The sequence below is a fragment of the Cinclus cinclus genome, chromosome 4, assembly GCF_963662255.1.
Source record: "Cinclus cinclus chromosome 4, bCinCin1.1, whole genome shotgun sequence".
In the NCBI taxonomy this organism is placed as follows: Eukaryota; Metazoa; Chordata; class Aves; order Passeriformes; family Cinclidae; genus Cinclus; species Cinclus cinclus.
In genome coordinates, this window is record NC_085049.1 from 26,310,809 (window position 1) to 26,328,096 (window position 17,288).

Consider the following 17,288-nt stretch of genomic DNA (forward strand, 5'->3'; position numbering starts at 1 on the left):
AGCAAGATTTGTTACAAAACAAGAACACTGTAATGGCTAGTGGAAAAAATAAAGTACAAAATCACACACAGTGAAAGCCTCTTACTCTCTTTTGGTAAGATATATGAAGACAACTTCTTACATTGTTCTTTTCTCAAAAAGCATATACAATGTGGCAAAATATTTCAAATATACATTCTATATAATAAAATATCATCTAACTAGTGCATCCTCAATCATATGCTGGAAATATTTTTACCAAGCCAAGGTTTAAAATTAATAAATCTTTTGAACACTAGGTGCTTCATTCAAGGCAGATACAACAGCAAGTAAATCCCACAAGCTCACTTTTCAAGCCTTAAAAGGTAGCAATGGATGGAACATGACATATGATGACCCACAACAGAAACGAACAAAGTTAGTGGTGAGAAACCACTGCAATGGTTCAGCACCCCTCAGAACTCTGCATTGCAGGTTGCTGTACTTGATCAGGTGGGGGATGTTGGTACACAAAAATCAAAGTCACCTCATCAGACTGACACACAGCCATGTGTGATAATTCACAAGATAAAAATAAAAATATAAAAGGTCAACATTCACAGGTCCATTGATTAAAGGGAATAAATTAAACCTCAGATAAGTTGCATACACAGTTTCCTTCACCCTCAGTTTTCCATTTATGCCTATACAAGGAACAATACTTTCCCAAACACTTCTGAAGTGGCAAAAACAATGAAGGTTTTTGCACTTAAGCTGTGCTGACAGTAAGGTCATCCTTGCCAATCATGAATCAAGACAGTTCCTGTCTCTTTAGCATCAGTGCACAGGGTATGGCTCCAAGTGGTGTTGGAGGAAGAAGAAAAAATGACACGGTGGTGTAACAAAAAACCAAAACAAGACAAACTTCTTCCATTCATCATTGGCAGAATAAAATAAAGTGTATCTTGTCCAGGGTACCTTGCTAGGTCCTCTCTAGAAGAGGTATGTAGTGTCATACATAAATGCCCTCTGGGTTAAAACCAGATGACAGGGGGTTCTGTAGGATCCGAAGGTTACTGGGGAGTTGCCTGGATGAGCCCGGGCGTTTCAGTGACCCAGACTGAAAGGTTGGCTCTGCATGAGGAAAAAGGGCAATTAGAAAAGTCATCAGCAGGGGTGCACCTCTCCTCCTCCTCCTCATCCTTAATGCACTACAGAAAAACTAATTCCACATGTAACAAACTACTGAAGCACATGGCTGGGAAGTGAGGAGATCTAAGGTGCACACTTCCTATTCATTTCAAAACAGAATGAAACCCACGCAAAAGTATTACCCTCCCATGAGGAATGTGCACACAGACACACATTATAAGGTGGTGTGCAGAAAGAGCTTGAACCTGTAACGTAACTCCAAGCTTCAGCTTCCTGCCCACGTAAGAGTTCACACAAGTGCTGTATTTGAAGGCCTAGTTGTCTTTTCCTCCCTCCCCACCCCCTTGTCCTTCCAGTGCCTTTTGGTTATAAAGTTTTCTGAGCAGAGGGACAGACCCAGCACATGAGAATGCTGAGACAAAGAGCCCCTTGGAAGCAGAGTGCTGGAAAAAACTGGTGCCGCATCTCTGACACACATTCAAAACACTCCCATGATTCTGCCCAGGAAATTCTGGATCCAAATGTGGGCACGTGCAGGCTACACTGATCTCACTGGGGGCTAAGTCAATTCGCACCCGCTGTAACAGCCATCTGTGCAGGACTTCTGCATGGCTGGCAGCCCAGCTGGATTGGCTCCTATTCCCGTGTGGATGCTGTCTGGGATTTCTTGGGATCCAGACACATTCCTTTTTCTGCTTTGACAACACCCCCACCAGAAGAGGAAGGACCCAGACGAACAGCAGTGTCAGATGTACAATCACGTTCTGTGCTGGCAGCCAGCCACTGCGGCCACTCTCGAAAGCTGCAGGCCTAATGTGTTGCTGATGGGACAAATGCATGCCCGGGCACAGTAAGAGAGGCTCTCCACATAGTGCTCTTTATTTAGAGCCTATTAAACCTTTGGAATGAAAAGAAATATTTGACAATGCGGCTCTCTCGCTAATGTCTTCGCTAAGGGAGCATTCACTTCACCTAGGAGTGCCAGCGTTAAGCGGCACTAAAGACACTGCCCACCCCTTCTCCCTCCTTCCTTCCCTTCCTCCCTCCCACAGCATTTCGAGGGCTGCACCTCTCTCGAGCTCCACATGTGGGGCCTCCACCTCCACGGGGTCTGCCGGCAGCACCGTCACCTTGGTTCCTGTTTGCTGGATGAACTGCTGCAGGTTCACCTGGCGCAGCTCCTTGGTCAATTGCTCCAGTTCTTGTTCCCTGTCCTGCCAGGAAACAGAAAACATCTGCTGAGCAAATAAAGCAGCATTTCATGACTGTATTTACAGCTGGGCAACTAATACTTCTCCTTTTGATGAGAAAGCCTCCAATTTTTAAAGCTCAAATGCAAATTGAAGACTTGAAAGGTATTTTAATCTTGTAATTTATAAAGCGAGCCAACACTCACTAGCACTTACTAGATTCACAGAATCGGTCTGGTTGAAAAAGACCTCTGAGATCATTATATCCAACCCATGACCCTAATTGGGCTTTTCTTAATGTATTTTATTTTTATATTGCTTCTTGGATGACTAGCAGCTGTTTTTCATATCACCTGAGAAAAACCTTGGCATGTCAGCAAATAAACGTAATAATGTGAATGTTGAAAAAATAATCAGCTGAACTGACACCAAGTCTGTCTTCTTCCCTATGTGTCCAGCATGGCTTGGACAGCTCATTTAATTCTTCTGATCTTAAAAGGAGTAATACTCTTTTCTCTTATTGTTCTTTTCATTTTCTACTTAAACTTTTTTGGCCAGAACCTTCTCACTCTGCAAGGGTTTTGTGCAATGAAACCAAAGCCTGGCTGGTTCCCTGCCCCTTCAAAGCACAGACGATCATTTAGGATCTTTCTCTGTACTTCTGTCATGATATGCAAAACTCACAGCTCTAATAGATTACAACAGTCTTGGACTATTATTATTCCCACACACAGAGATTGAGCTGCTTTAGCAGGTATCTTCAGCTTCAGGTATGCAATAAAGTATTTGTCTATTTCCTCCCTCGCTCAATGTGGACTTCCAGATTTGTGCACCTTTAGAACATGACTGGAAGATCTGAACTGGATGGGACCTTTCCCAAGAAAACCTAGACCTATGAAAAGAACCAAGCCAGAAATATTTTGAACTCCATCACAGCCTCAGTAAATGTGACTGATGATAGATAAAACACATAAAGAGGATTTCAAGCTTTCCATCAGTGCAAATCCTTAAGTGTAGCATGTCTGGAAACTTAGCATATATAAACATGGCCAAAACTGTTTACAGTTTTCATCCATTTTGCTTTGAATAAAAAGATTACCCCCCCCTCCCCCCCATCATCTAGTAAAAAGCAGCTCATACTGACTTGGTTCTAAGGCAGGAGTAAGGATAAGAAATCCCTTCACAAATTCGCAGTGGAATCACCTTAATGCCACTGCAGTGCTGCAGAATATACTGTGAATCCTGGGAATCAGCAAGAACCACAACGCCAACTGATGCATGGTGCCTTAGCACTATCTTACATGGCACATAAAAATCCCAGGAGCTCCAATCAGTCCTCCACCTCATCCAGCTAGCAGCTGGAGTTCCTTTATTCTTTCATGCCCTATCACATTCCAGGTGGTAACATTAACATTAGCAAGGAAACAGGATCTGGATTCTGTTTTGACACGTGCCACAAATAACTGAGGTGTAGAGAAGATAAAATCCTGAACACCAGTAAGTCAGCCAGGAAAAGAGGGATGCTGTTCTTTAAAATAAAGCCCTGTAAGGTTGCAGGTACTTTACTTTAGCTCTGTACCTTTCCAGGTGCTGCTTTTGGATTGTTTTTTGTAATTCATCTCTTTTGGTGGCAGACAAACTTAGCAAAGATCAGAAGTTTATCCTCAGAAAAGGCTATGATGGTGCAAATTACTGCTTTTCTTCTCAGACAGTTTGAATGAGCAAGTTAAACACAGGTGAAAAAAACCTGTCTGTTCTTCAAACCCCCACCCCCAAAACTGAAATGTGATTTGAAAATGAAAGCAACATACTCCCCCTTTGACCCCGATTCACTTTGGAAACTTTCTTGTGTTCTTTTGTGGGCTTCAGATTTGTGCAAGAGAAACGAGCAGTCTTGAACTTTCTCTAGCTATGGGTAAAAAGGCAGTCTTACCTGTAATCGCTTGGTAGCTTGGCCCAAAGACCTTTCTACCGCTTTAATGCCATTTTCCAATCTCAGACTCTGCTGGCCCTGAATATCAATTTCTCCCTTCACCTTCTCGATCTTTTCCTTGACCTCTTCTTCATTTACTTGGGACTCTTGAACTTCCCGCTGCAGCTTCTCTGCTTCAAGGCCACTCTCCATATTGTGGATCTGAGACATGTAGTCCTTGAGCTTGCTCTCGCACTCCAGGATCCTCTGCCTCATCTCCTGCAGCTGCTCCATCAGCTGCTTTTCATTCTCCTGCTCGATCTGCAGTTCGTTTTCCCAGAACTCCTCCTCTTCTATCTCCACCTCATTCCGTTTGATCTTCTGCTCCAGTTTGAGGATTTCTTCTTCCAGGCTGGCGTTGTACTTTTGCTCCCAGTAGCGGATCTCAGCTTCGTTGGACTCCAGCTGCTTCTCGATGCACTGAAGCTTCTCCGTCTGGAGGTGGATCAGTTTCTTCAACTCGTCCGCTGTTGTTTTACAGTTGTTGAGCACCTTTTGCTTGAACTCGGATTCCTTGCTCTTCCCGAAGATGTCCATTAGCCCCTTGGCGCCGCCGGTGAAGGTGAGGGATTTCCTTTTCGGCTCCCTCCTCTTCATGGCCTTGTCCCCGGGCGGCCTCAGCTTGGCCAGGGGCGGCAGGCTCTGCCGGTACAGAGTCCTCTCGGGGATGCGCGCCACGCTGTCCGACGTGGGCCGCTCGCTCAGGGAGGGCCCGGTGCGCCGCAGGATCAGCTGCACGTCGCTGGCGTACTGTCCCCACTTGTTGAGGGACACGATGGGGTTCTCGTGCGGCGCCAGGTGCCGCTCCGTGTCCCGCCACTTCTCGATCAGCGTGTAGCGCCCGGTGCGCCCTGCAAGGGAACACAGCGTCAGCGCGGCCGCAGGGGGGCGCCACCGCTCCGCCCGTGAGGGCCGGCACGGGAACGCCGGGGGACGGCTCCGGGACGGGACCCTCCCGCCCCGCACGGGCTGCCTCGGCGCTCCTGCGCCTGTCGCAGCACACGCTGCCTCACTCGCGGTGCCCGCACATCACCGAGTTCACCTCTAAATCCTCCCCGAGCAGGACGGGATCGACACCGTGAGAACCGGCGGAACTGCGCAACGCCGGGGCTGCCGGCAGGCTGGGAGGAACTGAGATTCACGGAATCGCACAATGGTTTGGGTTGGAATGGACCTAAAGACCATCCAGTTCAAACACCCTGCCAGGGGCAGGGACACCTTCCACTATCCCAGGCTGCTCAGAGCCCCATCCAGCCTGGCCTTGGACACTGCCATGGATCCAGGGGCAGCCACAGCTTCTCTGGACAACCTGTGCTAGCTCCTCAGCACCCTGATAGAGAAGAATAAAGCAAGTGACCCAGCAGTCTTAGTAACCGCCATATAAATACACCCAATGTGAAAAAAACCCAAGAACGGGAGTCCCAGATCTTTCAAGCAGCCATACAGAAATATCAAATGTGGAGGTAGTGTGTTTGCTGTTAAGCTTCCATCAGTCAGAGGCAGCTGTTAATGACTGACACGGCCTCAGTTCCCCTGTTCATGCCCTCCAGTTCGCTCAGACACCGGTCCAGCCTGGGCCCCGGCCCGTGATGCCCGTGGCAGCACTGCTGCTGTGACAAACCTTCGCTGAGGAGAGCACAGGGACAGGAGCAGCAAAGGCTGCCTGAACCGCAAACGAGCAGTCGGGATCCCTGCTCTTTCTCCTCTCATCGTCTGTAACAGCGGCTCCCACATCCCCACTGGGGTAACCCAGCCTTCAGGAAGAAGCTTGAGTCCTTTCCTAAGTGTTGAGAGTTTTTCGGAGTGCTCTACTGACATTATAACTTATCTTCATGGCTTCATTTGTGCTCTTACCAAACACACTTAAATTCAGTTCAGCAGCCTTCCTCCTCCAACACCCCCTTAATGGGATATTTCTATAAGCACTCTCACTACTCTGAAATACAGCAGTTTCCCACTCCAGATTTCCCCCTATCAAAGTAACCTCACTTAAAAGCCACAAAATTATTTACAAAAAGATGGGAAAGATCAACTGCTTTTAAAGCATTTGATGCTAATGAATTTCTAAACAGCTCCACAATTGCCATTAACCTTAAAAACATCATTAGCTACTTTAATACATTATCTACATTCATTTTCATGAGAAATGATCGTTCAAATTATTTATTTCAGCACATAAAAGCCTGAAATACCTGTCATATATGCAGCTAGTGAGGGGAGGAGTTGGAAGAAATGTAGCTATCTGTGGTAATGCATTCAATGTGTTCTCTTACCTTACACTATCTGCCCAATCGTCACACTTTTCTCACACAAAAATCCTAATCTCAGGCTGGAGATCTGCCCCTGATCTCCAGTCACAACACTCACATGGACTCCTCACTTCTGATTAGTAGGAAATAAGCTGCACTGTGGCGATTAACACACTGTGCACCCCTCTAAAATCAGACAATGCCTTCTAAAGAGCTTCCCGAGCTACAACTACTGCATTGGAAATGTTCCTCTGCTCTCACTTTCTCACAATTAGCCCCAAAGCAAAGAATAAGAACAAAAATTGTCTGCAGAGGCATCACCTGGAAAACAGGTGGCTTTGGGTCGTGGTCATCCCAGAGGGACTGGCTGGCCCAGTCAGAGACCAAAATGTCCATGTTCACTTTCAAGTTAGAAGTGAGGGCTGAAAGATTTGGCTGATGGAAGTCAGCAAAACAAGGCAGGCAGCATGAGAACAGCAATCCACCACCCCAAATTCTGTAGAAATAAATTACTCAGGATAGGGACTGGGGAAAAAAAGTGGGGGGAAAACCTCCAAACCTATTAGCATACTAACATGCTTGGCTAACACTCTCAGAAACAGATTTAAGGTTTATTCTAATAAAGTTCTAGAAAATCAAATTTATAAAGGTATATGGTACAAATTGAGAGATTTTGGTAACTCACAATATTGCTAATTGATCCATGAAGATTTATAGTCTGTAGTAGGCATTGGTGTTGTCACAGGAGAAATAAACCTACTACTGTTTGCCATAGCATACGAACAATAAATCCTGGAGAAGAAAAATTTAGTAAAAACACACCCCCGGACAAAGGCTGCACTTCACTGCTCTATTTTGTTCATCTTAGAAGCTTCCAGCTTGTAATCATGGTTGTGCTACTAATGTTCATGTTGTGTCAGAAACAGTCAAGTTCAAAGAAGTCCTGAAATTGCCAACTGGAGTAGGTACCACTAGGGGAGCGAGAAGAGTGCAGTTTCTATTCACTCTGCTATTAAATTCATTACTTAAAAGAAATGTAACAGGAGACAAAAGGAAAAAAAGGAAAAGAAAAAAAAAAGGGGGGGGGGGGGTAGAATAAGGCTCTAACAACCTTAACCAAAAGTGAATTAAAGAATTAAGCACAGACTTGCCAAGAACTATTTTCGTGTTTGCTTAGGGTTCCAAATCAACATGCAGCCCAAAATAATGAACTCAGCACTCAAGATCCACATAAAAGCAAGTGTTTTGTAGAAGTAATACTTGCACAGTTCCAACAACCACACCTGGAGATCAGGACTGCTCTAAAACAAAGCTGTTCTCTTCCAAGATCATTACCCAGGTCTAGTGCTCAGCCTGTGCATGACGCAGATTAACAATACCCAGACAACCACAACTGTGATGTTTGCCTGCATTAGAGGGGATTAATTCACAAATGAAAGGGTGAATGAGTTAATTCAGAACTAATGACAGAGTATTTCAGAACACAGGCGTCCCTGTGGCAAAGTGCTGGTTTTGATGTGCAGCCACCACTGACAAGGAGAAAGCAGCTTGGCCAGATTGTTGACAAGGAACAGTTTGACACCTGCATGCTGCTTCTTGCCCTGTGTGTTGTCCACAAGAAGCTTTTGGACACAGAAAGCACCTGGCAGAACTCAGTCCACCTTCATTCATGTAACTTTATTATTTTAAAAATTAAGTTACAGTGGCATTCAGGTAATGGTCATGTACCAGCAATGTATGGCATTTCTTAAATTACAGTGTGTCTCTCCCAGCTGAATATTATATTGAATTCAACCCAGAATTTTGTAGTATCTCCAGGGAAGGTTCAGTGACCAGTACAGCAGTGAATCCCCCTAAAACTTCTGAAACAAGACTTTTCTTTAACTGCAGCTAGAACATACTGGACTTTTTTCCCTTTTCAAAATACTTATATCAAAGCCTTGTACTGATGGGAATGACAAAGAAAGCCATCAGACAGGCCCAAAAAAGCACAAGCAGTCCTGCGTTCTGTGGTTTCCTCTTCAGAAAACAGGAATTCAAGGGCTGGAGAAAGCACAGAATCTCTGCACCCTATTTCAGGTCCAGTTACTTCATGGGCAGCAAGGAAAAGGCAGTTCTGCTCCACCCTGCTGAGATCCTGCTGCAGGGCTGCCTCCAACCCTGGGCCCAGCACAGGAAGGACAGGGAGCTGCTGGAGCCAGCCCAGAGCAGGAACACCAAGGGATCAGAGGGATGGAGCAGCTCTGCTGGGAGGAGAAGCTGAGGGAATTGGGATTGTGCAGCCTGGAGAGCAGAAGGCTTTGGGGTGACCTCACTGTGGCCTTCCAGTGCCTGAAGGGAGCCCACAGGAAAGATGGAGAGGGACTCTTGACAAGGACCTGGAGCGACAGGACAAGGGGCAATGGCTTCACACTGACAGAGAGCAGGGTTAGATTGGATATTGGGAAGAAATTGTTCCCTGTGAGGGTGCTGAAGCCCTAGCACAGGTTGGCCAGACAAGCTGTGGCTGCCCCTGGATCCCTGGAAGTGCTCAAGGCCAGGCTGGATGGGGCTCAGGTCAACCTGGGACAGTGAAATGTGTCCTTGCCCATGGCAAGTGGCTGGGCTGGGATGATCTTTAAAAGTCCCTTCCAACCCAGGCCACTCTGTGATTATTACACGGTCCCCAGAATGGGGAGACCCTCCATGTACCATATGGTATTACCATCCCAAAACAATCACCAAGAACTTGTATCTGTTTTGCAGAGAGCAAATGACAAGCAGTAACAGAATCAGATAAACATTTACATCCCTAAAGCACACTGCATCTGCACAAAGGACAATGTCAAGGTTAATAGGTTAGGTTTCCACCTACAGCTCCCTAAGCACACAAACTTATCACAGGTTCTATTAATACAGGAACACCTTCAAAATAATAATTTATTTCAAAACTGAGAGACATGAGAAAAGGAAATATATGGATTCCAGAATGCTGATGTTCTGGCAGCCTGCAATTAGCTGTCATGAGTGGTTTGAACCTGGATTTCCTGTGACATTAAGTGTCAAACTGCACTCGTTGTCCTCGATCTGGCTCTGCTGCACAGCCAAACAAACTCTGGACCCAAATACCCATGCCATGTGCCCAGCCACTGTAGTCTTAGCTTGGGATTGATGCAATTTGTTAGTTTAAACACAGATTCCATCACAATGAACAGTGATAAAACTAATGAAATATAGATACAAGGTAATGAATATTTTTTTTAGGCTCTCAAGAGGCAGATTTTTAAATTATACTCCGTGAAGGTAGTAGGACAACATTACGCACTTTAAGCTCCTCTATATGCTTTAATATTTGCAGTTGACACAGTAGACAGAGCAACCATTTCTGCTGCCAAAAGTGAAAATGAAACTCCAAAGGAAAGCAGCAGTAGCAACACTCTTGGCAGGACTGTAACCTGAGAAGTCATCAATTCCCTTTTTCAGGACAGAAATTATTAATCCCATTACTCCCACCCAAAAGTCCATCATTCTCTACAAGCAAAGCATATCAGGCACTACATTTTTTTTTTGTTCACTATGCAGGTAGCATTATATACCATGAAAAAAGTATATCTGTGCCTTATCTTTCCCATCAGGCTACAAATGTTTATGCCAAGCACCAAGCAAGATCCATCTTTCCATTAAGTGTCTCCCATGCTTCAGAGCCAGGACCTACAGCAGTGAATCAGTGCAAGGGGGTGACTCATTGCCCTGGTCTCATATCAGTTCTGGGAAAAGTGGTAGGATGAGCAGGCTTGAACATGAGGGTACTTCTCCTTCCCTAGAAAAGGGGTTTGGGGTGAGCAGGAGCCAGTCTTTGTCACCAAAGGTCATAGAATCATTCAGGCTGGAAAAGACCTCTAAGATCATCAAGCCCAAGCTGTGCCCGATGCCCACCTAGCCCAGAGCCTTGAGTGCCATATCCAGTCATTCCCTGGACACCTCCAGGGATGGGGACTCCAAACCTCCCTTGAGCAGCCTCCTCCAATGCTTAAAGAACTTTTCCATGAAGAAATTCCTGCTGATGTCCAACCTACCCCAACAGCCATTCCTTCTTGTCCTTTCACCCCTGTTCCCTGGGAGCAGAGCCCAACTTCCCATGGCTGCCCCCTCCTGTCAGGGAGTGGTGCAGAGCCAGAAGAACCCTCTGAGCCCCCTTTTCTCTAGGCTGAGCCCCTTTCCCTGCTCCCTCAGCTGCTCTTCACAGGATTTGCTCTCAAACCCTTCAATGCAGTCTTGCTCCTCTCTCCCTGAGACCACCAGGATGCACTCATTGCCAAGGAAGTTCCCTGGTAAGCACATTCCTAGCTCCCATTTTCTCCAGAGGTCCCAATACCTCTGCTGCACAGCAGCTGTGCCAAGAGTCTGCCCTACACAGTGGCACTCTGGACAGTCTTGGAAAAGAAATAAAGCTAAAAAAGAAAACCTGCACCAACGACAGAAGTTTTAAGACAGCCACATTAAAAGGGAAGTTGCACTAGTCTCAGTCCTGAGCTGAATCTGAATGAGCACCTCAGACTCTTCACAGTGCATAGTAAGAATAAACACAGTCACCTGTATGCACGCAGGGCTCCATGGAGGTAAAGCCAGACCTGCCAACACTTGAAGCCAAACCCAGACTGCCCAGAGCACTGTAAAATGCACACCCTTCCCCAACGTGGACACAGCTTTCTGACCCACTTGGTTTCCCAGAGACTGCCTTCCAGCCCTAGGCTGTCATCCTTAACAAGGCAATGCAGAGAAAAAGTAATTGTACTTGGGTAAAATCTTCTAAGAACTCTCAATATGTGGAATGCGTGGGTGAAAATGCTCTGCCTTACCAAAGGGACAACAGCATTAACTCCTGAATCTTTAACTGCACTGACAGAAAAGTAATTGCTGGCAATTTTAATCAACCCCAGATGATTTGAACTCTCTATCTTTGAAATATGAAGCTGACATTTCATTCATTATGTGATACTTAAGTTAACATCCATAGCAGTTTTTTTTTTAAAAATTACCATTCTCACAGAGATATACAGGCTGCATTGAAGGTCTGCTGAGTTCTCCAGGCACAGCCATCTCTCCATGTCTTTACCAGGACTGAAGCCATAGTTCATTGCTACTATCCTTGCTCTCAAAAAAGGGTATGCAGGAGTATAGACAGAACAAAGCACTCAGTTATCACTTCATACTTGCATCTGCCTTTTGTCCAAGCACCCTGAGGTACTTATTGTAGAGCTGTGTCCTAAATAGGTGAAACAATGGGGAAATTTGGCTGAAGTCACACAGAAACATGTGGTGAAGCACATCCAGCAGCCCAGGTCCTTCTTGGTGAAGTTATTGTCACCAGATTTCTGAACCAGAAAGTTTATATAATCCCCCCATGCAATCACCACAATGTGCAGATTTCTTGTATTTATTATCCCTCTTAATGTCACTATTTGAAGTCGCGGACAGTGAAATGTTGGGATTGGAAACACAAATTCTAAGCAGATCCTTAGCAGGGACACCTTCCACTATCTCAGGTTGCTCAGAGCCCCATCCAGCCAGGCCTTGGCCACTGCCATGGATCCAGGGGCAGCCACAGCTTCTCTGTGTAACCAGTGCCAGGGCCTCACCAGTGGGTAACAATTTCTTCCTGATAGCCAATCTAAACCTCCTCTGTCAGTGTGAAGCCATCCCATCTTGTCCTGTCACTATAAAGTTTTGTAAAATAAGTGGTTTGGTGTTTCCAGATACAACTCTGACTAAACCTTACAATGCTCTAACGCATGTTTGAGACAGTGCTGACATTTTAATAAATACACTATCTTTGAGGAAAAATACTAAACTAGAATAATAACAATAAAAAGCACCCTGATGGCTGCATTTGTATAATTTTAAAGAGAGACAGTTGCACTTCCTGTTCAGTGAAGTGCTGCTCATTTTCTCCAGCCAGAAGCACCAAAATCCACACCACTATTTAAAGTAAATTTGCCAATTTAATTATTTGCCACAGAAAATTACATGGAGGTGTGCAGGTTTCTTTTGGTAAGAAATTCCATCTTTATGTCTCTAGACTGAAATAGTCTCTTTCTAGGAAACAAACATGTCATTCTGAGTAGAGGAGATACATTCTAGGCTCCGGGGTAAAAGAAATCACAACAAATGCAATAAAAATCCTCATGTGGGCTGGAAGTGGCAGAGCAGAGCTTCTGAAGGAACAGGACAAGTGTATTTATGACTGCACTATTTGTCACCACATTCCTTTGAAAGATTTTTTATTTTTTGTGTTTGAATGGAAAACAACCAGTAAAAGCCAATTAAAAAGAAAAACCTGTAGTTAAACTACATTTGCCTAAACCATGAGCTAAAATGATTAGCTGACTTTATTCAGGATATGCCTGCTTTTCCCCCTCACTATTACAATGATTTTTTTGAGAGGAGTTTCTATGCTCACACACATTCAAAGCAGACCTTTGACTGGATTCATCAACCATCTCATCACACACAAATTATAAAAGTATCAGCAACTCTTTTTTACTTTCTTTCAGTTGTCCAGATTATGAAGAGGAATTAAAATGACCAAGCACTGTTTGTATGAAGGCAGTCAGGTTTTCACATTACACACAGAAAACTTAATGGAGAATGCACTGTCAACTGCACATTTTTAAAAGAGAAGGATGAATCTTGGAGAAGCTCATCTCTCCTAGCAAAATATTTTTAAAACGAGACTCATGGTTCTCTATTTAAACTGTGTGCTGAGCTGTATTATTGTTTTGGTGAGGGCTTTGTTTCTCATGATGAAACAATCACTTCTCTTATTTGTATGAAAAGGCCAACTCTTCTTAGTCACTTGCAAAGAGCTTGAGTTAAGAAGAAAATAAAGCAGACCTAGATAAAACTCAAAAGAGGTAGTATCAAGCATTCAAAATCCCAGTGAGAGATGATTTCACTCTGTGGAAACTCATAACTGAATAGTTTTATGTCTGTCTTGAACAAAATTCCAGTGAGCCACGCTCCAGCTAAGGCAATTCCAACTCCATCTAAGTTACAGACAATTTTAGTATCCAGAGGTTCACCCAACCGCTAATATTCTCTCTTGCACTCAACAATTACACACACATTTTTAAAAATAAGCTTTGTTGGGGCACCAAAGGAAACAATTCTCTCTCCTTTTTTTTTTTTTGTTTCTTTTTGGGTTTTTTTTTTAAGAATGAGGGGGCATTTGAGATTGAGATTTATCTTCAATCCAAACAAATTAAAAGAAAAAGAAAACCCACAACCAACCAAAAAAAACCCTAAAATTCATACTTTGGGTAGTCATTTCCTGCAGTTCTGCAGTGATCAAGAGATGGGCAGCAGGGGAAAGGGAAGGAGCTCACAGTGCAAGAATAGGTAACAAATGTTATTTATCAGGCATACAGCCCCAGAGAGAGACTTTTTACTGGAAAAGCTCCAATTCCTAAGGAATGAAGCAGCATTAGCTGGGCAAGTTAAGTGACAGAATGCCATGGCCAAAGGATTAGACATTGAATATGGGACAGAACCTCTTATACTGGGCTATGAGCCCTTGTAACTTGTTTTTTTTTTAATGCCAAAATGCCTCTAGAAGATTAAAAAAAAACAAAACAAAACAAAAAACAACAAACAAAAAAAGAACACTTTTGTATCCTGATGTTGTTACTGAATTTTCATGACATGGGGGAAGAGCTAGAAAGTGCATAGATGGAAAACTTTTCATTGCTTTTATCACAGCAGGAGATCAGGCGACAGGGCCCTGCATTTGATCAAGTGACAGCAAAAGGCACTTTTTAAAATACAAGAAATTCCATTTAAGGACAACACACACTGACTGCCAGGGTGAGTGAACACTGTTACAGTCTGGTCTCCACACTTGTGCACATTCAGAACCCAACTGCCTCTGGTCCTGAGCAACCTGCTCTGCCTGACCCTGCCTTCAGCAGCAGAGTTGGATACTGTCCAAAGATGCCTTTTAGCCACAGCTCTATACTAATTTTCATTTTCCTATTCTTGAAAGACAGGACAAAGCTTTATTTTTCACATGTCTAGAATAGAGGCATCTTCATTTGTCCATGAGAAGCTTCTTAAGTATAGATGTCTTAATCCAGGTAGCTTTGGCTTGTGCATTCCTCAGTGGATATGTCTGCAAAATAAGATGGTCTGCAGATATTCCAGACACTGCACTTCAAGAAAATAATGTATTTCTTGCAATTCACATTTCAGGCTCAGTGAAGGCAACTGTGTTGTGTGTGTTGTATGCTTTAAGTCAATGACCTAGTAATAAACTGTAAGGCACAAAAAAAACCAAAAATGAGCATCTCACAAAACTTTACGGACAGATGAAATAATCCTGAGTGCAGCCAAGTTATGTGACTGCTGAAGGAGCCAGACTGCAAAGTGGAAAATCCCATCAGAGCTAAGCAAGGAAGAAGCCAACTAAGACTGGCTACTGGCTACTTTCCACCACCAAATGTCAGGTGAGAGCTAGAGGGATCCATTTTCATAGATTCCCATTCAAATTTGAGTGACAATTACTCCTGGTAAGCTGGGACCTACAGCCAAATCACAGGGGTAGCCAGATGGTTCTGTCCTGATGAATGGCCTGACAGGAGGGCTGGGAAAGCCCTCCCTGGCAAGGCACACAGGTGTAATTTATATGATGCTTGATACTGTCCTAGCTGCCACAGTGAGAGGGGGAATTGTTCTGGGGGTTTTCTAGAGAGGATATTTGCCTTCAGACGAAATTTCCAAAGGATTATCTTGATTTGGCTCTGGTTACAACTGAAATTTATCTCAACATGGAAGCAGAGTCACCTATCCCAGCCAAACAGGTGACATGTTACAGAAAAGGAAGTCTGCAGAGCTGACAAAACCTGTGTGTGTTTCCAAGGCTGAAGGAGTCTTTACAGAGTTCAGGCTAATAACTGAGGATACAGAAGAAAACCCAAGGAGAAATTACACAGGAGAACATTAAATTACTGTCTAGAACTGGGAGTCTGATTTCTGTGGGAGAAGGCAAAGGCAATTGAATGAAAGGGATGTTGGAAGCAAAGTGAAGAACAAAAGTATCACAACCACTTTATTATTTCTAAACATGTATCACTTAATCATGACTAGAAAATGATCATGCTAGCAGAATTGTTTCTCAAAAAACCTGCAGGCAGAAAATGAGATATAGAAGCAACTGATTAACCAATTACTGTTAAACGAAGAACTGCAACTAAACCAGTAAAGAAACATTTAACAGTTTAACATCAACTATCAAGATCTGAGAGACAAACTGATTTTCTACAATTTTAAAATGAAAATTTAAAAGGTATTTGGTACCTATAGGTAAGCACATGCTAGCATTTTGTTCAGTCCTCTTAAAGTATAAAATAAGTGCCAGTCTGCCACTCCATCAGATGCAAGTACATGGAAATTATGTTTAGAAGTTAAACATTTAAATAAACATTAATTTCAGAGAAAGTGACTTTGTGCTTACAGAGAGAATACCTTGTTGACATTCTTAAGCCTAACTTACTTTTTATTAGAAAATTATTATTATTTTCAAATTGAGTCAGACTGCTAATACAATCTTGCAAAACTGCTGGCATACTAAGAAATGCAGAAGCTTGCCTTTAAACTATTAATTTTAGGTAAAACATAGGTTTTAATGCCTAAATTTAAATAGCATGTAAAGCCAATTATAACATTTGAGCAAAGAAAAAGTATCAGCTTAGGAAATATTGATGGGATGAGGTCGAGGCTTATTCAGGATGCCCCTAGTCACTGAGAAATATCTGACAAGACTTTCCTGTGGTGGAGCCTGGAAGATTTTATTTTTCTCTTCTAAACTGTTCAGCAATGGACTAACAGTGTAGAGAGACTTCCAAGTTACCCTTTCATGAACAGTGAGTTATGTGGCATGCAGGAGTCAGAGGAGACCCTGAAGGATCTACTTCATTGATCTATACTATTCCCAATATAGCTAAAGACACAGCGGGTATAATTTCAACGAACATGATTAGCCAACCAATTACATTGCACTGCTTTTACATTTTCTTTGGTGCTCAGAATATTGACAGTTTAGCATCTTCCTTAGTCCAGGCTGCATTTACAACCAATGGCAGCATAATTATTATTACTTGGAGAATAAATTTTTGCTGAAGGGAAAGACTATAGATTTCAAAATGTTTCTTTTCTGTCTTTTCAGTCTCTCTCTGGCAGGTGAAGAATCCAAGGCTACAAGTTTACACTGCAAGATTATCCCATTGTGTATTGCATTTTCTGCTCTGCTGGTACCCAGTGCTCCCCACCTCCCCTGGGTTTAGCTTCACAAAAAAAGCTTCACCCCACTTCCCACCCAGCAGTACTCACCAATAGCCTGAGCAAGGGCTATTACAACTTCCTGGCATGTTGTGACTTCAGTGACTCCACACACGATTCTCTGCACTCCATCCACCCATACTTTGAGCTCCATGGTTCACCAGATCATCCAAGAGCCATGAATGCAAATCAGTCAAGTCATTCTTGCAACTGCACCAGAGACAACGCAGCTGACTTCCCACACCAGCTGGAAGAGAGAAAAATCCTGGTGTTTAGAGCAAGGAATCACCAATTTGAAAAGCTGACAATTTTACCATGACACCTAGCAGGTAGGAGAGCGTCCTTTCTTTAAAAACAACAACAGGAACCACACATCTACACATTTTGAGGGCAGAGTGACTGGAAAGTGCCCAGCAGAAAAGGAGAGGGGGTGCTGGTTAACAGCAGCTGAATATG

General features: G+C 43.7%; 1 protein-coding gene across 1 annotated transcript; it reads right to left on the minus strand.

Moving 5' to 3' along the window:
• Nucleotides 1–970: 970 nt before the first annotated feature.
• RASSF8 (Ras association domain family member 8) lies at nt 971–16,986 on the minus strand. The gene is made up of 4 exons (XM_062490954.1): nt 16,884–16,986; nt 4,234–5,123; nt 2,180–2,324; nt 971–1,092 (listed from the first exon to the last, which is right to left on the minus strand). Exons 1-4 carry the CDS (start codon nt 16,984–16,986, stop codon nt 971–973), a joined length of 1,260 nt encoding a protein of 419 aa, XP_062346938.1.
• Between the last annotated feature and the right edge of the window lie 302 nt (nt 16,987–17,288).

Coding starts and splice junctions, on each gene's coding strand:
- RASSF8 (XM_062490954.1), bottom strand. CDS start 16,986: ATGGAGCTCAAAGTATGGGTGGATGGAGTGCAGAGAATCGTGTGTGGA. Junction 5,124..16,883: donor AGCCCTTGCTCAGGCTATTG/GTGAGTACTGCT, acceptor GTTCCCTTGCAG/GGCGCACCGGGCGCTACACG. Junction 2,325..4,233: donor AAGCTACCAAGCGATTACAG/GTAAGACTGCCT, acceptor GTTTCCTGGCAG/GACAGGGAACAAGAACTGGA.